The 24,035-nt window shown below is 43.7% G+C and overlaps 1 protein-coding gene across 1 annotated transcript in view; it reads left to right on the top strand.

Moving 5' to 3' along the window:
* Nucleotides 1-24,035, top strand: part of TEX15 (testis expressed 15, meiosis and synapsis associated) — a 330,552-nt gene that overhangs the window by 232,457 nt on the left and 74,060 nt on the right. The window contains 1 exon segment of the mRNA XM_030192116.1: nt 11,122-11,183. Within this exon segment, the coding sequence (XP_030047976.1) occupies nt 11,122-11,183 (62 nt within the window).

Genomic DNA, 24,035 nt, shown 5'->3' with positions numbered 1-24,035 from the left:
TGGGGAGGAATACCGGATGAAACTGAAAGAAGCCAAGAGAGAGATACGTCTGGCGAAAGCGCAAGCGGAAGAACAAATGGCTAGAAATGTAAGGAGGGGTGACAAAACTTTCTTCAGGTATATTAGTGAAAGGAGGAAGACTAAAAAGGGAATTGTGAGACTGAAAGATGCTGAGAACCGCTATACAGATAATGATGAAGAAAAAGCAAATTTGCTAAATAGATACTTCTGTTTTCACAGAAGAAAATCCTGGAGCAGGACAGCGATGGACTGGCAAAAGTACATGTGAGAATGGAGTGGATATAGCACCGTTCATGGAAGAGAGCGTGTATGAACAACTTAAAAATCTAAAGGTGGACAAAGCAGTGGGACTGGATGGGATCCACCCCAGGATATTGAGAGAGCTCAGAGAGGTTCTGGCGGGTCCTCTTAAAGATTTATTTAATAAATCCTTGGAGACGGGAGAGGTTCCGTGGGATTGGAGAACGGCGGAGGTGGTCCCTCTTCACAAAAGTGGTGATAGGGAAGAAGCTGGAAACTACAGGCCAGTAAGCCTCACTTCGATTATTGGAAAAGTAATGGAAGCGATGCTGAAGGAAAGGATAGTGAATTTCCTGGAAGCAAATAAGTTGCAAGATCCGAGACAACATGGTTTTACCAAAGGGAAATCGTGCCAAACCAATCTCATTGAATTCTTTGACTGGGTGACCGGAGAATTAAATCAAGGACGTGCTATGGACGTAATCTACTTAGATTTCAGCAAAGCTTTTGACACGGTTCCCCACAGGAGGCTCTTGAATAAACTAGACGGGCTGAAGATAGGACCCGAAGTGGTGAACTGGATTAGGAACTGGTTGACGGGCAGCACCTGAAATTAAATATGACCAAAACCGAGCTTCTCATTTTCCCCCCCAAACCCACCTCCCCGCTACCCCCGTTTTCTATTTCTGTTGATGGCGCTCTCATTCTCCCTGTCTCCTCAGCTCGAAACCTTGGGGTCATCTTTGACTCTTCTCTCTCCTTCTCTGCTCATATCCAGCAGACCGCCAAGACCTGTCGTTTCTTTCTTTACAACATCCGTAAAATCCGCCCCTTTCTTTCCGAGCACTCTACCAAAACCCTCATCCACACCCTTGTCACCTCTCGTTTAGACTACTGCAATCTGCTTCTTGCTGGCCTCCCACTTAGTCACCTCTCCCCTCTCCAGTCGGTTCAAAACTCTGCTGCCCGTCTCATCTTCCGCCAGGGTCGCTTTACTCATACTACCCCTCTCCTCAAGACCCTTCACTGGCTCCCTATCCGTTTTCGCATCCTGTTCAAACTTCTTCTACTAACCTATAAATGTATTCACTCTGCTGCTCCCCAGTATCTCTCTACACTCGTCCTTCCCTACACTCCTTCCCGTGCACTCCGCTCCATGGATAAATCCTTCTTATCTGTTCCCTTCTCCACTACTGCCAACTCCAGACTTCGCGCCTTCTGTCTCGCTGCACCCTACCCCTGGAATAAACTTCCTGAGCCCCTATGTCTTGCCCCATCCTTGGCCACCTTTAAATCTAGACTGAAAGCCCACCTCTTTAACATTGCTTTTGACTCGTAACCACTTGTAACCACTCGCCTCCACCTACCCTCCTCTCTTCCTTCCCGTTCACATTAATTGATTTGATTTGCTTACTTTATTTATTTTTTGTCTATTAGATTGTAAGCTCTTTGAGCAGGGACTGTCTTTCTTCTATGTTTGTGCAGCGCTGCGTATGCCTTGTAGCGCTATAGAAATGCTAAATAGTAGTAGTAGTAGTAGTAGTAGTAGTAGCAGACGACAGAGGGTGGTGGTAAATGGAGTTCGCTCGGAGGAGGGAAAGGTGAGTAGTGGAGTGCCTCAGGGATCGGTGCTGGGGCCGATACTATTCAATATATGTGTGAGTGATATTGCCAAAGGCTTACAAGGTAAAGTTTGCCTTTTTGCGGATGACACCAAGATTTGCAACAGAGTGGACACCCCAGAGGGAGTGGAAAGCATGAAAAAAGATCTGCGGAAGCTAGAAGAATGGTCCAACGTTTGGCAATTAAAATTCAATGCGAAGAAATGCAAAGTGATGCACTTAGGGAGTAGAAATCCACAGGAGACGTGTGTGTTAGGTGGTGAGAGTCTCATAGGTACGGACGGGGAGAGGGATCTTGGGGTGATAGTATCTGAGGACCTGAAGGCGACGAAACAGTGTGACAAGGCGGTAGCCGTAGCTAGAAGATTGCTAGGCTGTATAGAGAGAGGTGTGACCAGCAGAAGAAGAGGTTTTAATACCCCTGTATAAGACATTGGTGAGGCCCCACCTGGAGTATTGTGTTCAGTTTTGGAGGCCGTATCTTGTGAAGGATGTAAAAAAAAAATGGAAGCGGTGCAAAGAAAAGCTATGAGAATAGTATGGGATTTGTGTTACAAGACGTATGAGGAGAGACTTGTTGACCTGAACATGTATACCCTGGAGGAAAGGAGAAACAGGGGTGATATTATACAGACGTTCAAATATTTGAAAGGTATTAATCTGCAAACGAACCTTTTCCGGAGAGGGGAAGGCGGTAGAACTAGAGGACATGAAATGAGATTGAAGGGGGGCAGACTCAAGAAAAATGTCAGGAAGTATTTTTTCACGGAGAGAGTGGTGGATGCTTGGAATGCCGTCCCGCGGGAGGTGGTGGAGAGGAAAACAGTAACTGAATTCAAACATGCGTGGGATAAACATAAAGGAATCCTGCTCAGAAGGAAGGGACCCCCAGAAGCTTAGCCGGTGGTGGGAGGAAGGGCTGGTGGTTGGGAGGTGGGGATAGTGCTGGGCAGACTTATACGTTCTGTGCCAGAGCCGGTGGGGGGGCGGGGCTGGTGGTTGGGAGGCGGGGATAGTGCTGGGCAGACTTATACGGTCTGTGCCCTGAAAAAGACAGGTACAAATCAAGGTAAGGTATACACAAAAAATGGCATATGTGAGTTTATCTTGTTGGGCAGACTGGGTGGACCGTGCCGGTCTTTTTCTGCCATCATTTACTATGTTATTAATAGTGAGATTTACTTGTGGTGGAGAAAGACAGCCTACTTTCCTTTGTGGAATCATAGCATAACAGGTGAGATATGTGTGTGTAACTTAGATATGAGCTGGTTTAAGTATGTGCCTATGTTCTAGAAATATTTATTGGGATTTATTAACCGCTTTTATGAAGAGATTCACCCAAGGCGGTGTACAGTAGGTACAGTTTAACACAAAACTTGTAATTTTGTTAACAGCATAACAATAGTAACATAACTAAGAATAAATAAAATAAAAGCACGTAACTTTGTAGCCCACCCAGATTCCACTTATATGTGACACCCACCTTTAAATTACGCACTGACAAAGATACAGGCATATTTATAGAATAGCATACAAGTGCCTATTTGGCATATACATGGGTATTTGCTAGTATTCTATGGTTTATGCGCCTATCTGGCACCTAAATGTAGGTGCCTTCTTTTATGTTTCAACCATTTTTATTGATTAACAGTCAGAATACAATAGCCATATCATCAGTTAAATACAGTCCAACATTAATCATAGCCCCCTTACACTGGATCAAGTAAGACAGTGTCATCCATTATCAATTCCTCCCCTTCCCCTCCCAACCACCCTCCCTCCAACCACCATCCCCACCCTATCCACTCCCACCCCTACCTTAGCACAACCGTGTGGGTTAACAGTTCAAAATATAACTCCTCCCACGAGGAGGCAGAGTCATCAAAGAGGCTCCCATCGGGTCTTAAACCTAACCCCTGGAACACTATCTATACCCTTAACCCCACATCTGTCCACCCGCATCTGCTGTATCAGCTGAGACCTCCATAATTGTAAGGAAGGGCCCAAAGGGGAATGCCACGATGTCAAAATAGAGTTAATTCCAAAAAAATGTGGCTATCTTCATAAATCCTTTAACCATCCCCCCCCCCCCCCAGGGGAACCCCAGTAAACGAATACTTATTGAATAGAAGCAGATGATTCCAGACTATTGAACAGCCCCACATTGCCTCCACCCTCCCTAACATCCCTTTTCAAAAGCTGCTCACGGGAGGACATGACCAAAACATATGCCCCAGCGTAGCCAGGCCTCCCCCACACTTCAAACACGACCCGCTTCCTGAGATTGTTGCCCGAAGGCCCGTCTCGGAGATAAATATAATCGCAGGAAAAAGCGATAGAGGTTCTCCCGCTGGAAAATTGACAACCGTAGCGAGTATAAATTCTTAATATATGCTTTACACAAATCCACTGTGACCTCGCACCCCAAGTCTTTGGACCAGCTCCGGGCCAGCCCCAAATAATCCAGCTCAGCCACAGTATCCTTTAGCTGTTGGTGATGAAATTTTAATGGTACAGACTGCTGCGAGCCCAATGAATAAGCCTCGGACAGAATATCCACCACATCTTCCATTAAGTCTGTCCAGACCAAGGAGGAGATAAAATGCTTTAATTGAAAGTATGCAAAATACTGTCCCACAGGGATCTTATACTGCTGTTGCAACTCCTCCTGCGACTTAACACGTCCCTCCTCATTGACCACCTGAGCTAAATAAATAATTCCCTTTGGTATCCATGAGCTAAACACACTTGACCCCAAGCCTGGGGAAAAGCAGGGTTATTACAAATAGAAAGCAAAGGGGTAGTCTTAGCCGATAACTGATGCCGCCGGCACAACCACCACCACGTCGCTCTCAGTGCAGCCAATAGCGGATGACGACTAAAAGCATGTCGAGGCATGTGAGTGGAGCAAGTGACTGAAATGTATTTCTGGGAACAGCAAAATCTCCAAAGAGGTTAACGAGAATAATGAAGTGCCTCGGAACCAGTCATTTATATGTCTCATCGAACACGCAACCGCAAAGATCTGATACTCAACAGACCCATTCCCCCACTGCTACGCGGTGTGGAGATCAAGGCCAGAGGAAGTCTCGGCCACTTACCTTGCCATAAGAAGGTCTGCGTTAGCCGGCCTAGCACCTTTTCGTCTCTCTTAAGCAGAAACAAAGGCAGTGTATTATTATGGATTAAGAGCTGGTTAAAAGATAGGAAGCAGAGAGTAGGGTTGAATGGTCATTATTCTCGATGGAGAAGGGTAGTTAGTGGGGCCCCTCAGGGGTTTGTGCTGGGACCGCTGCTTTTTAACATATTTATAAATGACCTTGAGATGGGAGTAACTAGTGAGTTAATTAAATTCGCGGATGATACAAAGTTATCCAGGGTTGTCTCGTCGCGGGAGGAGTGTGATAGATTACAAGAAGACCTCGTGAGACTGGGGGATTGGGCGTCCAAATGGCAGATGAAGTTCAACGTTGACAAGTGCAAAGTGATACACGTGGGAAGGAGGAACCCAAATTACGGCTATGTCATGCAAGGTTCCGCTTTAGGAGTTACGGACCGAGAAAGGGATCTGGGAGTCATCGTGGATAGGGCGTTGAAATCTTCAGCTCAATGTTCTGCCACGGCTAAAAAAGCGAACAGAATGTTGAGTATTATTAGAAAAGGGATGGAAAACAAACATGAGGACGTTATAATGCCGTTATATCATGCCATGGTGCAACCGCACCTGGAGTACTGTGTTCAGTTCTGGTCGCCTCATCTCAAAAAAGATATAAAGGAATTGGAGAAGGTGCAGAGAAGGGCGACAAAAATGATAAAAGGGATGGGACGACTACACTATGAGGAGAGGTTAAGAAGGCTAGGACTCTTTAGCCTGGAGAAAAGGCGGCTGAGGGGTGATATGATAGAGGTCTACAAAATAATGAGTGGGATAGAGCAGACAGATGTGAAGCGTTTGTTTACGCTTTCTAACAATAATAGAACCAGGGGATACAAGATGAAATTAGAATGTGGTAGGTATAAAACAAATTGGAGAAAGTTTTTCTTTACTCAGCGCGTAGTTAGACTTTGGAACTCATTGCCGGAGAAGGTAGTGACGCCAGCTGGCCTTGCTGAGTTTAAAGGGGGTCTGGACAGATTCGTGAAGGAAAAGTCCATTGATCGTTATTAAATTTGGGGTTTTTGCCAGGTTCTTGGGGCCTGGATTGGCCGCTGTCGGAGACAGAGTGCTGGGCTTGATGAACCTTTGGTCTTTTCCCAGTGTGGCAGTGCTTATGTACTAACTGTTGGAACACATAGAGCCACTTGGGCACCAGAATCATATTGAACAACGCTATCTGGCCCCATAACGTCAAAGGCAAATCTTGCCACAAAGTTGGCTTCCGTTTCATCATCTCTATTAGGGGTCTCACATTCACTGGGTATAGCAAAGGCAGGTCTCTAGTAATATAAACCCCCAAATACTTTAGGGCTGAATCCTCCCAGCGTAATGGAAATTGACCCTTCCATGAATGCCGCACCTCTTCGTCTAGTGCTAATGCACAAGATTTTTGCAGATTTAAAGAAAAACCTGACAAGGATCCATAATGCCCCACAGTATCCAGTACCTTTTGTAATGATCTTTCCGGTTCAGAGAGAAGAAGCATTATGTCATCTGCATATGCCAAAGCCACTGTCTCCTCTCCCCCTACCGAGAGCCGGTTTAATCCCTCATTCAACAACCTAATCAAAGGCTCCAACGAGATATCAAATAGGAATGGAGATAAAGGACACTCCTGCCTAGTCCCCCGCCTCACCGTGAAGTGGTCCATCTACCTCCATTAACCACTATCTGCGCTTCCATCCCTGAATAGAGTGCTCCGATCGCGTTTAAGAGCCAATCTGGTAACCCCACCCAACCTAGTACCTGGAATAGGTAGCCCCAGTTCACCTGGTCAAAGGCTTTAGCCGCATCTAAACTCACAAGCATCGCCAGCTGGCCCTGCCCTCTATTTTGGGCCATTGAAAGAAGAATTCTCCGTACATGCTGAACCGGATGTCGTTTAGGAATGAACCCCACTTGAGCAGTACTGCCTCCGTGACCCAGGGGAAAAGCGCGGTGGACACAAACATATAGACCAACCTTGCCCAGGTATCATGAGCCCGAGATCTATGTGAATAATCCCTCTCCCCAGGGTGCAAGTGCCTCCAAGCATCCACTATCCCAAGCGAGGTAGAGAAGGAACGCAACATGCCTCTGCCAGGTCCTCCCGTGAGCCCACTGCTTCTACTCCCTGTACAGTCAACCCCGGAGTCCATGAGAGTATTCATATCCCCCGTTACAATGAGGTTGGCTCCCTGATATGGCATAAGTATCTTCAACAACTCAGGGAAAAATTTTTTCTCATAAGGTGTGGGAGCATAAACCGTTTAAAATATATATCTCCCATCCCTGTAGCCACAATTTAAGTAATAAGTACCGACCCGGCGGGTCCTGCAAAAGTACTTCTGAAGTATAAACTAATTTTTTATGAAACAATATCGCCACTCCTCCCCTTCGGGCCCCTGAAGAAGCTGAACAAACCTGCCCCACCCACCCTCGTTTTAGCTTACTCTGTTCTAAGGCAGACAACCTAGTTTCCTGGAGACATACAATATCGGCATGTAAACGCCCCAAATGTGACAATATCTTTTTCCTCTTAATCGGGGATGAAATACCCCGTACATTCCATGAAATTATTTTACAGCCCGCCAGTACTCTCTCCAAATTGACCACTCCAATTATACCTTATTAACTTAGCCCTGAGGACCCAGCCCAACCCCCGGAACTTCCATAACATCACAGCCTCTCCTACTCTCCCGTTCCCCAACCCACACACTCCCAAACAGCCTCAAGGAGACAGCCCCCATCGAGATAAGGTCACAACATGCTGAGATCCCCGCTGCACCCCCACCCCCTTTAGTCCATGCACCATACACACATTAAATGTCCTCCCCTCAAAAAGCAGACAATAAGCTGCTGGACTCCCAAACTCACACCACCACTGCACCATCATGCCTCCTCCTAATGAAGAATCTCAAAGTTCAAAGTCAAGTCGGGGAGACAGGTTTCTCACTCTCCCAACTGAGAAACTCCCTTGCCGCCGGCTCTGAATCAAAAGATCGCCACTTCCCATCCTGATGCACCTTCAATACAGCTGGATACAACATAAAGCAAACTTTCTTTTCTACAAGTGTTGTACAAATTGGGTGGAATCTCCTCCGTTTCTCTTGAACGCTGGCGGAATAATTCTGAAAAATGCGAATCTGTGCTCCAGCATAGGTCAAGGACTCTCGTTTCAACCGATATCCTCTCAAGATCTCTTCTTTGTGGGTATAATTATGCACTTTAATAATCACTACTCTGGGGTGTTGACCATTAGATTGCGGTTTTCCAATTCTATGTGCTCTCTCAATGCACAGAGAACCTCTACTGTCCGAGAGCACAAATTCTTTAGTGAGCCATTGCTCCAGCATGGAGCCTAAGTTCTTATCTGGGAGCGTCTCCAGAAGCCCCACCAGCCGCAAGTTGCTCCATCTCGCCCTGTTCTCTAGTTCATCCAGCTTCTCTTCCTGAGCGCTCAGCTTTTTCTTTAGCTTGTTCAGCTCCGGTTCCCACCTTTGCCACGTGTTCTCTATATCTGATACTCTTTTTTCCACCTCCGCGGTTCGCCCAACAATGTCAGCCAGGAGCCCATCCAGTTTCCTCAACTGCCCCTCCAGCGAAAGGAATCTAGGTTCCAGCGCAGCTCCCACAGTCTTTGCTAACTGCATCAGCTGTTTCTCAGGAAATTCCACCTCACCTCTCGGAGATCCAGTCGCCATCCTGGAGTCCCTGCTGGTCAGTAGCGATTTCTCCTTCTCCGTTTTCACTCCCTTTTTTGCTGTTCCAGACAGCATTGGGACAAGAAATTGTTCCATGCACTTTAACCGCACTTTAAATTATCAAAAGTCTCAAAGTGGAGGGTCAGACAAACGTCAGAGGGTAGAAAGCCGAGCGGGGACCTCGGAGCAGAGCTAAAACACAGCTACCGCTCCCACCGCATCACGTGACCTTGGTGCCTTCTTTATAGAATTACCTCCTATAAAGGCAGTTCTATAATTGGGTGCCCACATTTAAATGCCAATTTCACAAGTAAATGTACAGAATTCTTTAAGGGTGTGCATACGTGATATAGCATATAAATGCAAGGGGGTTTTCACATGGAGGAGTATGGGAGGGGCATGGGCCTTGCTGCCCCTTACACATGCAACTTCCATTTAGGCGCCTGTAGTTATGTCAGGTCTATGGCTGGTGTAACTGGTCATGAAAATGTTAGGAGTGCTGATGCCAAGTTACACTAGTATTCTATAATGGAATCTGGGTTCCCAAATACTATTATAGAATAGGCTGTCACTGCAGTATCGGGGCACCTGAATGGAGATGCCCAGTTACTGAGTGAATTGCCACCTATGTATCTTTATTAACTAGTGCCTAAATAGGTGTCTACTTGATCTCTTAAAGTTTCCTGTTATAAAATAACCCTTAATGTGTAAAGCATCCACTTGGTCCTCATTTTGTACTTTTTCACTTCTCACAACTGTTTGGGCCACTTCTCCAGCAGAGATATTGCATTTAGTCAAACAATATTGGCCAGCCTATATTTTGATAAAAAGCAACTCTTGCATTATTGGCTTTTGAGTGGGATGCTCCTGGACAATGGACAAATTATCTATAAAACTGAATGGTCCTCAATTTGGAAGTCACCTATGTTGTGTGCCTGATTATATCCTACTTGTTGGAAAAAACAAATGTGTGTACTTGTAACAGGCGTGTCTGTAAACAGCAGGATTCGGCATATTATTCCTCCCATCTCCCTGAAAGTTCTATTATGTCTTGAGCTATGGAAGTAACTGAGAAGAGTGAGGAGACCACTATGCACAGGAACAGCTGCTAATGTTCGTAGCTTTACACATAGTTTTGAGATCTGGGAGAACTAGTCCATCAGGCACAGTCCGCTTGAGTGCCATTAATCCTACTGTCTTTGAAAAACATTTGCTTGCCATTTTCTTGCTGGTATTTAGTGGTTTATGACTATATTCTGTTGGTATCTCTTTACATACTCTTTCAACCTTTCTTCTTTGAATGTTTTATACATATTTATATAGGGGACAGTTCTATAAGAGGTTTCCAAAATTTAGTTGCTAAATTTCTACAGGCTTCAAGCCTATTCTGTAAGAACACTTACATACTTAACTGTTCTTACAGAATGCTAGTGTAAACTGGCACTGTCACGCCTAAATGTAGGTGCGCACATTTAAGCCAGGTATATGGCTGCCATAAATTGGCATGCCTAAGCGCAGCATTTACTTGTGTAACTTACAATGTTCTGTAAGTACTAGCCCACATAAATGTTGGCCACACCTAGGACACCCCTATGTCCCTCCCCTGAGTGCTTAAGTACAAAATAGCGGTTAGGTGCACAAATGCCATTTATGCATGTCTGAATGGCAGAGTCTATAAATTTAAGCACACAAATGGCACTTAAATTTTAAGTGACTTGTTATAGAATGAGGGGAATAGTGAGCATGATTAGCTTGTAAAGTTTTAGCCTTTTCAGATATGTCTCAATGTATTTGAAATAGTTGAATATCAAGATTGGAAACAGTGGAGTGAAAAGCAACACGGGGTGGGTGAGGGAGGAGGCAAAAGAACAGTGGCGTGAAGAACTGGCAGCAGCAACAAAGTGTTTTGACTTATGTGATTTCATTTATTTTGGTGACATGTAGATGGACACATGAAATGTGTTATAATTATTCGAGATGGTAACTTTGGAATCCTAAAGAAGGAGAAATTAAATTTAATTTCTGTGATCTAACTGATATTGTACTATCCCAGTTTTAAATATCTTTTCTTTTCCTTCAGAAGATCTCATTAAATGCTTGAAAGAAATATAATTTTGTCTGATACAGTTATCTAGTGGGGAATTTTTATTTTTCACATTTTTGGGCCGATTTTAATAACTTCCATAAGTTCCCATCGTGAGTTCTAGAGTGCACTCTCAAGAAAAGTAGGAAAAACATATGCTTACTCATTTACCAAGTGCTGAGTAAATTACTTAATAAATTAACATTGTTAATCTTTTTGATTTTGAAGTTGAGCACCAAGAGATAGGATGTAATTCTGAATGTAAATTCAGCAAAGATATGAACTTAAAAAGAGAATCCATTTTATTTTTCTCAGGTTTATGATGTTTCTCTTTGCAAATCTGCAAAGCACAGTGATGATGACTGCAACAATAAAAGGTAGGCCCATCTCAAATTGTCACATTTATGTGTTTCTTTGAAGTTACACCAGTACATCTCATTAGAGGTATGGCCTGGTTCTTATCATTCTAGAAAGTTTTGGAATGTATTGGCCATAAAAAAAAATTAGAAGATAAATGTTGTGTAGCTGGTATTCCCATTTCCAGTAGGCGGTGTTGTGGATTTGATTATAATTAGAGTATATATGCGTATAGATTTTATTAGAGTATGCATGTGTCTAGATATTATATGTTATTGGGAGATGAATTGCTTTGGATCCTGCGGTCTCTTGGAACGCAGCAGTTTGGTGGTGTTTTATGTTGTTTTTTATTTTCTGTTACTTCTATTGTATTGTAACTTTATCTTTTCCATATAATTTTATTGTATATAATCTGCTTTGATAGTCTGACCCTAAGCAGACAGTCAAATAAATGTAACCTTGAACCTTGTTTTTACGACTTTGCTGCCTCTTGATTTATTTCATCTAAATCTGTTTTTGGGGTTTTTTTTTTTAATTGAGCAGTTTTCTTAACTTAAATTTATTTTGAACAAACTTGCTTTCATTCTTGCCTGTGGTGTTTAAAAGCGGGAATGCGATACAAATGCTGTGCTGTGGGACAAACTTTCTCCGGGGGGGGGGGGGGAAGAGGCTGGGCACCCTGGGGCGGTTAAAGAAGTATGCTGCTTTTCTTTTGCTTTTGCCTTGGAGCCCTGGCTAAGTCTTTGAGTCGCCTGGTCCATATAGTCTCATGGAATATTTGTGGGATCACCTCTCCTGTTAAAAGAACCAAAATACTGTTGGCCCTGAAAAGGCATAAAACTGATGTGGAGGGGCATAATCGAACGGGGCGCCCAAGTTTTCCTGAGGGCATCCTCGCAGGACGTCCCCACAAAGGGGCGGAGAAACCCGTATTATCGAAACAAGATGGGCGGCCATCTTTCGTTTCGATAATACGGTCGGGGACGCCCAAATCTCAACATTTAGGTCGACCTTAGAGATAGTCGACATAAATGTTGAGATGGTTGACCTTAGAGATGGTCATCACCGGTTTTCGGCGATAATGGAAACTGAGGACGCCCATCTCAGAACCAACCAAATGCATGCCCTTTGGTCATGGGAGGAGCCAGCATTCGTAGTGCACTGGTCTCCCTGACATGCCAGGACACCAACCGGGCACCCTAGGGGGCATTGCAGTGGACTAACTGATGCACTAACTGAATGGAAAAAGCCCTTCCCTTACCGATCCCTTAGTGATTCGGAAAGGAACGGGCATGCATGAAGGAAATCACATGCAAATGAGCTGCTCGCTGTTAGCTCATTTGCACACGATTTCCTTCCTAAGGAGGGGAAGCCAGTGCAGAGCAGACAAGCTGCGTGTATAATAGCCATCTACAATAAACAAAACAGCAAAGATGACCAACAAAAGCAAAAAACATAAAAATAGAATATATAAATATAAAAAACGTCAAAATTTAAAATTAATCATAAGATATGTATTTAAAAGATGAATCCATCAAAATCAAAAAATTACATAAAAAAGGCGACACTTTGGATGTAAAAATGAAGAATCAATTTTATTAGCCAAACTGTAGCAGGGAGAAAGGGACTCGACACAGCTGTGTTTCGGCCGTACTGGCCTGCATCAGGAGTCTTCTCTGCCATCTGTTGATTATTAATTCTTACCAATAAACTGAAGCTATAGTGCTCAATTGTACTGGAAACAAAGTTGTTGAGCGGAGAAGATCAGAGCAGCGTGAATTTGGCCGAGGACATGAATCTGGTATTTGATCCCAGTATAGATAGATCTGGACCCTCAAAGATGCGGGCGCCATCGGGTCCCTCGGTTCTTGAATCCTTTTGCATGACACTGGGATTGGTAGGCCAGTGGCGGTTGCTGCACCCAGAAAATAGGGACTTCACATATATCTCCCGGGCACATCACATGCAGTCACGTCTTGATTACATATTTATGTCACAAGGTATGTAATCTCAGGTTCTATCTTCTACAATAGGGCCAGAGGAAATTACAGATCTTGCTATAATTTGGGTGGATTTAGAGGCGGCACCTTACATACAACAATCTCCTGGCATTGCGCAAGGGATTGTGGACTGAGAACACAAATTGAACGTTGGTATACCCGGAATCCTACCCCTGCCCTGTATGACTCACGGCTACTAAGGCAGCCCTAACTAGCTTATTGTACGAGCGATTAGCACGAACACTTATTTATTGCAAATACAACCTTCATAAATATGGGGAAAGGACGGGGGGATTGATGGCACATCTAGTAAAAGGGAGCCAAAAATCTCACTTTTTATACCTGCACTGCGCACTCAGTTGGGAGCAATTTCCACTAAGCCCGAGGAAACAGCAGATATTCTTTGTCAACATTTTGCCACCCAATATTCCACAGAGAAGTCCGATATTGACCTTGACACTTGCATACAAAAATATCTGCACAACTTGGGTATGCCTAGCCTCTCGGCAGAGGCAGCAGAGTCCCTTAATCAGTCATTAACAGCAAAAGAATTACAACGGACCATTAGTGCGTTAAAACTATTTTCAGCACTTGGCCCCGATGGGTTCACAAACAAGTCCTACAAACTATGTAGAACCAGCTCCTGGGCCCATTGTTAGACTTTTAAAATACAGTGGTTGAGATGGATCTTTCCCTCTCCACGCTTATACCGCCCTAATCAGCCTCATACCGAAGCCTGGACGAGACCCCACTCAGCCTGGTTCTTACCGGCCAATTTCCTTGATAAATGTAGATATAAAGATACTGTCATGGATCTTGGAAGATAGACTAGATCCCCTGTTACCCCAGCTGATAGCTGAGGACCAGGTTGGATTTGTGCGGGGGGTGCCAGTCGGTGGTCAACATCTTTAAGCTAGTGCTGGCCATGTTGCAGGGCCGCACAATGAGGTCCCCTTATATAATGGTGAGCCTGGATGCGGAACTGGCCTTCGATCGTGTTTTGTGGCCCTTTTTATCTGCCATTTTACACTGGGTAAGACTCCAAGGCTGGTACCTACAGGCAGTTCTGACTTTATATTCGGCTCCGTGGGCTACTTTACTAGTGAATGGTATTAAAACGACAGAATTTCCTATTGGTCATGGGACCCGGCAGGGGTGCACGTTGTCCCCGTTATTGTTCCTCCTTTCGTTGGAATCCTTGGCAAACAACGAGATATAAGAAGTACATTTCCAGGAACACATAATAAAAGTGCTAGCGTACGTGGATGATTTACTCTTAATTTTAGATGACCCACAGTATTCTCTTGCATTCCTTCTTCAGCTTATTGACGATTATGGAGTATTCTCCAGATTTCACTTAAATTTGACCAAATTTATGGCACTACCATTAATTCTAGCCACTCAACATGATTGGAAAGGGCATTTTCCCTTGCAGTGGGCTTCTGGGCAGGTAAAAGTATCTGGGAGTTATTATCCCAGGTGGCCTCTCAAAATTGTACGAGAAGAATGTAATCCCATTGTTGGCAGATACTACGTCTGCTACAACTCTGGGCCGCCTGTCCTCTTTCCTTGATGGGATGTATATCGTTGTTTAACATGGTGATGGCTCCCTGATAGCTATACATGTTTCAAATGTTATTTTTTTTTTAAAACAGAGAGAGGAGCGTGTGTTGAATAGAATAATTCAATGATTTCTTTGGAAGGGCAGGGTCCCCAGACTTCCTATGATGATACTTCAGAAGCTTTAAAGCGCATGGGGGTTTGGGCCTTCTTAGCATAAGGTATTTATCATTGTCCTGTTCCATGAGACATGTACAGGATTGGCTAACAGAGTTGCAGACCTTTTCAGCCACTCCTATAGGATCCTCACTTTCTCCCACAGCACATACAAGTTGGCTCTTACGATTCCAGGTAAATCAGATCCAGTGCTCCACCACAACCCACTCCTCTTGGTGAGAGCTGCCTGTTGGTGGTTGTGTAGGTGCCACAGGTTATCGGCAGCAACTTACTCCTTACTTGGCACTTTTTCATATCCCTGATTTTCTGGCTGGCACGACCTCGCTGATATTTGCTCGCTGGAGGAGACTGAGAATTCATTACTTGTTGGAATTCATTAGTGAAAAAGGAAAGCTAAGAACTTTTGCAGATTTGTAGGGGGAATTCACACTACCATCTTCAGACTTATAAGTACATAAGTAATGCCACACTGGGAAAAGACCAAGGGCCCATCGAGCCCAGCATCCTGTCCACGACAGCGGCCAATCCAGGCCAAGGGCACCTGGCGAGCCTCCCAAACGTACAAACATTCTATACATGTTATTCCTGGAATTGTGGATTTTTCCCCAAGTCCATTTAGTAGTGGTTTATGGACTTGTCCTTTAGGAAACTGTCTAACCCCTTTTTAAACTCTGCTAAGCTAACCGCCTACACCACGTTCTCCGGCAACAAATTCCAGAGTTTAATTATGCATTGGGTGAAGAAACATTTTCTCCGATTTGTTTTAAATTTACTACACTGTAGTTTCGTCGCATGCCCCCTAGTCCTAGTATTTTTGGAAAGCGTGAACAGACGCTTCACATCCACCTGTTTTACTCCACTCATTATTTTATATACCTCTATCATGTCTCCCCTCAGCCATCTCTTCTCCAAGCTGAAAAGCCCTAGCCTCCTTAGTCTTTCTTCATAGGGAAGTCGTCCCATCCCCGCTATCATTTTAGTCGCCCTTCGCTGCACCTTTTCCAATTCTACTATATCTTTCTTGCGATGCGGCAACCAGAATTGAACACAATACTCAAGGTGCGGTCGCCATGGAGCGATACAACAGCATTATAACATCCTCACACCTGTTTTCCATACCTTTCTTAATAATACCCAACATTCTATTCGCTTTCCTAGCCGCAGCAGCACACTGAGCAGAAGGTTTCAGTGTATTATCGACGACGACACCCAGATCCCTTTTTGGTCCGTAACTCCTAATACGGAATCTTGCATGATGTAGCTATAATTCGGGTTCTTTTTTCCCACATGCATCACCTTGCACTTGCTCACATTAAATGTCATCTGCCATTTAGCCGCCCAGTCTCCCAGTCTCCCAGTCTCGTAAGGTCCTTCTGTAATTTTTCACAATCCTGTCGCGAGTTAACGACTTTGAATAACTTTGTGTCATCAGCAAATTTAATTACCTCGCTAGTTACTCCCATCTCTAAATCATTTATAAATATATTAAAAAGCAGCGGTCCTAGCACAGACCCCTGAGGAACCCCACTAACTACCCTTCTCCATTGTGAATACTGCCCATTTAACCCCACTCTCTGTTTCCTATCCTTCAACCACTTTTTAATCTTTAGTGTTCACAATGAGCTCCTTTTATTATCGACAAGATGGAAGAGGTAAGAATTTTAATTTTTGGTACAGTTTAAGTCATCACAAGAAAACCAGTAGACTGCATTAGGGGTTTATAGTCCATTTAGTTATAGTTCAACAAATAAGAGATTTGCATGAAACTAAATATTTTTATTATTTTGACTTATAAAACTACTTATCCATGAAACACACTCAAAACAGAATGCATCTAAAATGTAAACTTCTGCAAATGAGATGATAAAGATGTAATTCCCATGTGCTCCAATAAAAGGACAGTTTAATTTTACTTCCATTTAATTTCAATATATTCCATCTTTATAACACCAGGCTTCCTACGGCAGATTACAACAGTTAAGATGAATCCACCAAGAAACAGGGTTTCTCGCTGAAATTTGACCATATATTATTGTAATATATAGAACAATATAGAAAAAATGACGCAAAATACAGAGTTTATAACTGCTGTTTCTACCAGGTACAATAATTTTGAAGCTGTTTTAGTGATGATCAGTTTTTATTTCATGATATTTATATCTACGTATGGGAAGCTTTTAAATAAATTAAAAACCTGTCAATATTTTTTTTTTAAATCTCTTGTCTTCCACTTTTGAAGGCACTGCTTTAACGTTTGGTATTGTTTTGGGTGAACCAGTGTGTCAGCAATCTCTCCCTACAGCAAGCTCAGCCTACTGGCTTCAGCCCATAAAATGGGCTAGATAGGCACATACCATCTCCTATTTTTATCCAACCTCCTTGGTGAGGACTGAGCCCTGCAAGGGGTTTTGGAGAGAACTATAGAACCAGTGAGTATTGTGGGGGAACAGAATTTTTTGAAAAGGAGCAGGAATTTAAGAAGAATGGGAGAATGTGTGAAGGGGCTGCTGCAGGCTGAGGAAAAGAGCTGGCAGCAAGGTGGGGACACTGTCTGAGAGAGTGCATGCACTTGTGTATGTTTCTGTGTCATATAAATAGAGCCGCCCTTTGAAAATCTTCCCTTTGAAAGTCCACTGCCACAAATATATGTGAATACATACTAAGTGACAGGAAAAGTTTCCTGGGCAAATTCCTTTGAACACTGGCCTAATTCTGCATTTTCTCTGTCTGTATCCTTTCATAAACACCAACGAATGTGAACTTTTTTATTTTGCTGCTTCCATTTGTGAAACTTTTCTCACATGTAAAACTTTGTAAATATATACCTCAGACACATTCTCCCCAATATTCAGCGCTATTTAACCAGTCAGGTATGGCTCCTGGCCAGTTAAATAGCACTTAACCAACTATCCACAAATATTTGGAGCATCACTAGCTTAGCTGGCAGCCAAATCGGGCCACCCAAATATCAGGCCTATCTTTGGCCGCTATAAACGTAACTGGCCAGCGCTGAATATTGATGACCAATTAAGTTTAAACTGACCAAGGGGGGCGTGTCAAGATGGCGCCGTGAGCGGTTACGTTTGAAGTGTGCTCCGGTCCACAATTGCTAAACTTGATATTTTTCTTGCCTCTATTACACTATGCTGCTTACGAAACGTAAGGGAACGATTCGGAAGGTTCCCCTACCTTCTGGAACGTCCACGCCGGTAACTGTGGGTCTGGAGCGCTTCTTCCCCGCTCTTTCCCGACGAGGTGAGGTGGAGTCCATAGCGGGAGGAACCGGTGAAGCGGTCCCCCCGCTGGAAATTGAAACATCTCTCTCCCCACCAATCTCTATGACGCCTCCTTGCCCTGCAACTGCTGCGACTTGAACGGGGTTTCCTGTGGAGCCCAGAGGGGGCGATTCCGAGGAGCCTAGAGGGGAGCTCGAATCTGAGAGAATATCTGCGGTTGCCGGAGAGACGGAGGTGAGCCTAGGCAAGATCTGGCTGAAGCTTGTAGAAATGGACAAAATACTGAAACAATCTTCTGAAGAGGTAAAGATTTTGAATGCAAATATACAGGAGGTGAAGAACTCCCATGAGTTGGTGAAACAAGACTTTTCCCTGAAAATTGAGGCCTTGTAGGGAGAGTCCAAAGAAACTGAAGAATTTAAAATGGCTGTGATAAAGGATAATATGGATATAAGAAGGAGGATAGAGCAAGTGGAGAACTATAATAGGAAGTTACTATTGAGGAAACTACACTTCTCCTTTCTTCCTCAAAATGTACCACCTGTTCCTCTGATCCCATTCCCACCCACCTTCTTAATGCCATCTCTCGTGCTCTTATTCCTTTTATCTGTCACATTCTCAACCTCTCACTTTCCACTGCGACTGTCCCTGCTGCCTTTAAACATGCTGTGGTCACACCTCTCCTTAAGAAACCTTCACTCGACCCTACTTGTCCCTCTAATTACCGACCCATCTCCCTCCTTCCTTTTCTCTCCAAATTACTTGAGCGTGCTGTTCACCGCCGCTGCCTTGATTTTCTCTTCTCACATGCTATTCTTGACCCACTACAATCTGGTTTTCGCCCTCTCCACTCAACCGAAACTGCGCTTACTAAAGTCTCCAATGACCTATTACTGGCTAAATCCAGAGGTCAATATTCCATCCTCATTCTTCTTGATCTTTCCGCTGCTTTTGACACTGTCGATCACAGCATACTTCTCGATTCCCTGTCCTCACTTGGATTCCAGGGCTCTGTCCTTTCCTGGTTCTCTTCCTACCTCTCCCTCCGCACCTTTAGTGTTCACTCTGGTGGATCCTCTTCTACTTCTATCCCTCTGCCTGTCGGCGTACCTCAGGGTTCTGTTCTTGGTCCCCTCCTCTTTTCTATCTACACTTCTTCCCTTGGTTCATTAATCTCATCCCATGGCTTTTCCTACTATCTCTATGCTGATGACTCCCAAATCTACCTTTCTGCCCCTGATATCTCACCTTGCATCCAAACCAAAGTTTCAGCGTGCTTGTCTGACATTGCTGTCTGGATGTCTCAACGCCACCTGAAATTAAATATGACCAAAACCGAGCTTCTCATTTTCCCCCCCAAACCCACCTCCCCGCTACCCCCGTTTTCTATTTCTGTTGATGGCTCTCTCATTCTCCCTGTCTCCTCAGCTCGAAACCTTGGGGTCATCTTTGACTCTTCTCTCTCCTTCTCTGCTCATATCCAGCAGATTGCCAAGACCTGTCGTTTCTTTCTTTACAACATCCGTAAAATCCGCCCCTTTCTTTCCGAGCACTCTACCAAAACCCTCATCCACACCCTTGTCACCTCTCGTTTAGACTACTGCAATCTGCTTTTTGCTGGCCTCCCACTTAGTCACCTCTCCCCTCTCCAGTCGGTTCAAAACTCTGCTGCCCGTCTCATCTTCCGCCAGGGTCGCTTTACTCATACTACCCCTCTCCTCAAGACCCTTCACTGGCTCCCTATCCGTTTTCGCATCCTGTTCAAACTTCTTCTACTAACCTATAAATGTACTCACTCTGCTGCTCCCCAGTATCTCTCCATACTCGTCCTTCCCTACACTCCTTCCCGTGCACTCCGCTCCATGGATAAATCCTTCTTATCTGTTCCCTTCTCCACTACTGCCAACTCCAGACTTCGCGCCTTCTGTCTCACTGCACCCTATGCCTGGAATAAACTTCCTGAGCCCCTACGTCTTGCCCCATCCTTGGCCACCTTTAAATCTAGACTGAAAGCCCACCTCTTTAACATTGCTTTTGATTCGTAACCACTTGTAACCACTCTCCTCCACCTACCCTCCTCTCTTCCTTCCCGTTCACATTAATTGATTTGATTTGCTTACTTTATTTATTTTTTGTCTATTAGATTGTAAGCTCTTTGAGCAGGGACTGTCTTTCTTCTATGTTTGTGCAGCGCTGCGTATGCCTTGTAGCGCTATAGAAATGCTAAATAGTAGTAGTAGTAGTAGAGATTAAATCTCCGTATATTGAATTTCCCTAGATTACTGGGAGTTTCCCCGAATGACATGTTTTGCAGGTACTTAAAAGAAAATTTGAAGTTTCCCCAAGAAGTGTTTCCACCGCTGAATAAAATTTACTATATATCATCTACAATGAAAAAAATAGACTCAGAGAAGTCAATAGATCTACAAAATGTCACAGCCATTTTGGAACAATCAATTGAAGAAGTAACTGAAAGAGGGACGTTGATTGTCTCATTTGTATTTCAGCAGGACTTAAATGCAATAATGTGTCTTTACTTTAAATCAATTGATTGTTTGTTTGCTGGTCAGAAAATTTGGCTTTACCCGGCTGTGACTTAAGTCCACCCAAGAAAGACGAAAAAAATTTCTCTCTATGAGACCAAAAGTTTTGGAATTGGGGGCTTCGTTCCTCCTGGCTTACCCTTGCAAATGTATTATTAGACTAAATCAGATAAAATATGTGTATTATTTGCCCAATCAGCTTCAGACCTTCCTAGACAGTAAAAAATCTGTAGAGTAGAATAAAGAAGTAAGGAATGACGGAACCATAATTAAGGCTGTAAAGATTTATGTATATTGTGTTAACTTCACTAGATTCCTACCCCCCCCCCCCCCCCTGTCTTATTGAGGTCTAAGGAAGCCATGTTATGTTTGTTAAAAGAAGAGAATTTTCTTTTGATTTCCTGATTTGTAAATCTTATCACTTAATGGCTGTATTACACTTTGCAGTATTATAATATCTGTATAAGTATTAAAACCTAATAAAAAATTATAAATAAGTTTAAACTGACCAAAAATAAACCAGATATTCAGTGCCAGTCACTGGAAACAGCCTGGCATTGCATATCCGGCCTCACTGCCAACCCTTGGGAGTTAGCTGCGCTGCCTCCCATGATCTGAATATCAGCCCCATTATCCCTTGGCACCTCTGGTTTGTACCAGAGGCAGGGAAGGGTGAAAATTACTTGCACAACTTCTTTTGTTCTTTGCTCACTGTTGCAGAGCTGCCAAGTTACCCAGCTCCAGGAAGGAGACTTTTTGGCCAATGCGGTGGTTGAACTTACATGCCGATCAGTGTATTATTTGTAGTCCCTGATACTACCAGGTTAAATCAGTGGTTCATGTCCCATAATGTACCAGGATAGGGTTCCAGAAATCCAGGACTAGTTCTGAATTTCCTTCCTGGACCTGAGTAACTTGGCTGTTCTCCAGGTCTAACCATTAAGCCTCTCCATTCAAGGCATGTGCTTGCAGGGTCCTCCTGCTCACTCACAAAGTATTACTGCCACCAAGCCCACAGATAGGCTCTGTGTTTTCCCTTCTACTTCTGGAGAAGTGAAATGTTGGAGGGGAAGGGGGTAAGGGTGAGAAAAGTAAATGAGGGTGGAGGGGAAATCCAGGTAGGGGCGCCCATAAATATATTTGCCTTGGGCCCAATATAGTGTTAATCTGGCCCTGCTTATATGTGAACTGCAACTGCTATAGTCATGTAGGCCAATCTCCACTTGGAACCGTGCAGATTTTGTACTTTGAGCAGAGTAATTGCTAGAGACTTCCCAGGTAACTTTTAGGAACCAGGCCAGGGACAAGTAAAGTGTGTTGCTGTACTGAGAAGCAATATGGTACACAGTGGCCCTGTAGAAACAGGCCACACAATGACATTGTTAAATGTATGGCCTAGTTTTATGTTGCCTTTTTCCTCCTATCTGTGAATGGAACAGGATCCCTGACCTAACAGCTTTAATAAATGTTCTTTTCCTTTACCTGCAACTGCTATGTGGCACTGTCTTACCTGGGCACCGAGCCTGCTCTCATTTACATAACCACAAAATCCTAGAAGCTGATCTCCCACTGCCAATGTAGAAGCTGAAAAGCTTGGGTAATGCCCATAGTATGGGAAATAATGTTGTGGATCTATAGGCTGTGAGGGATGAGAAAAGGCTGACTTGGATTTAGTGGTGATCATGGAGACATGGTTCATGGAGAACCATGACTGGGATATAGCTATACTAAGCTATAATCTATTTAGGAAGGACAGAGCAGGAAAAATAGGAGAAGGAGTGGTGTTACAGGTTAAAGATAATATTAAAGTGACAGAATTGCAGAACTTACTGTGTAAGGCAGAGGCACTGTGGTTTAATCTGGAAAGAGGGAATGGAAAATCTCTTTACCCTATTATTATTATTTATTACATTTGTACCCCGCACTTTCCCACACATAGCAGGCTCAATGCGGCTCACTGGTGTAATATACAGGACTCCTTCATAGGCAGAAGACATGGACAGAGATTTAATTGAAGACATTCACTATATAGCAATGAAAGGTGAAGTACTACAAAAGAGGTAGTGTCAGTTTGCCGGATGTTCATTGGGGTATCCATGTTGCAGTGTTGTCTAGAAGTAGGAAGATCCTAGATTCTCTACAGGGAGAGCTGTTCCAGCAGTTAGTAATGGAATCCACACAAGATTGGGCCATACTGGAGCTTGTATTTATGAATGAGGAGAGTGTTTTTCACGTTATAGTGGGTGGTCATCTGGCATTTAGTGATCACTAGATGATGTGGTTCAATATTAAGACACACATTGACATGGTTTATTCAGAACTGATGGTTCTAGATTTGAAACAAAAATTAACTTTATCAAGATGGGGGAATACCTCAAGGAATTGTTAGCAGGAAGGAAAACAGCTAGGGGAAGTAGAAAAGTGATGGGGCCAAATAGAATACTTTCGAAGATACTGAAGGAACCTATTCAAGTTCTGGCAGCCTTGCTGTCTGATCTTTTCAATGCTTTCGGATTGGTTCTAGAAGACTGAAAAAGGGCAAATATTGTCCCTCTCCACCAAAAGCAGAAGTAAGGGAGAAGTTAGGAATTACAGGCCAGTAAGTCTGACTTTTGTGGTGAGTAAATTAATGGAAACATTTCTAAAACAAAGAATACTGAGGCTTCTGGAATCCAATGGATTGCAGGTCCCGAGGCAGCATGGTTTTACTAGAGGTAGGTCTTGTCAGACAAATCTGATTAATTTCTTTGACTGGAATAACCAGAAAGCTGAATTGAGGGAGAGTGCTAAATGTAGTGTACTTAGATTTTTGCAATGCCTTTGATACAGTTCTGTATAGGTGGCTTATTAATAAACTGAGTGCCCTCAGTATGGGCTCTAAAGTTACTGACTGGGTTAGAAACTGGTTGATTAGAAGGAGACAGAGGGTCGTGGTAAATAAAGTTCATGCTGAGGAAAAGGATGTTACCAGAAATGTGCCACAGGGATTTGACCTAGGTCTGGCTTTTTTAAACATTTTTGTGAGCAATATTGCAAAGGGACAGTCTGATAAGGTTTGTCTCTTGGCAGATAATTCCAAAATCTGCAATAGAGTAGACACCCCAGATGGAGTGGACAGAATGAGGAGATATCTAGTAAAGCTTGGAAAATGGCCTAAAATTTGGCAGCTACGGTTTAGTGCTAGAAAATGCAGGGTCGCGTATTTGTACTGCAAAAACCTGAGAAAGTGGTACAGTATCGGGGGTGAAGTAGTTCTGTGCATGAAAGAACGTAGGACTTGGGGCTAACTGTGTTCTTTTCTTCATATGAAGACACAGAACACAGTTAGAAGAGGTATGTTCAGGCCCCAAACACTG

This window comes from Microcaecilia unicolor, chromosome 2 (assembly GCF_901765095.1).
Source record: "Microcaecilia unicolor chromosome 2, aMicUni1.1, whole genome shotgun sequence".
Lineage (NCBI taxonomy): Eukaryota > Metazoa > Chordata > Amphibia > Gymnophiona > Siphonopidae > Microcaecilia > Microcaecilia unicolor.
The sequence above is the reverse complement of the archived record's forward strand: the minus strand, read 5'-3'. Positions and strand labels throughout refer to the sequence as shown.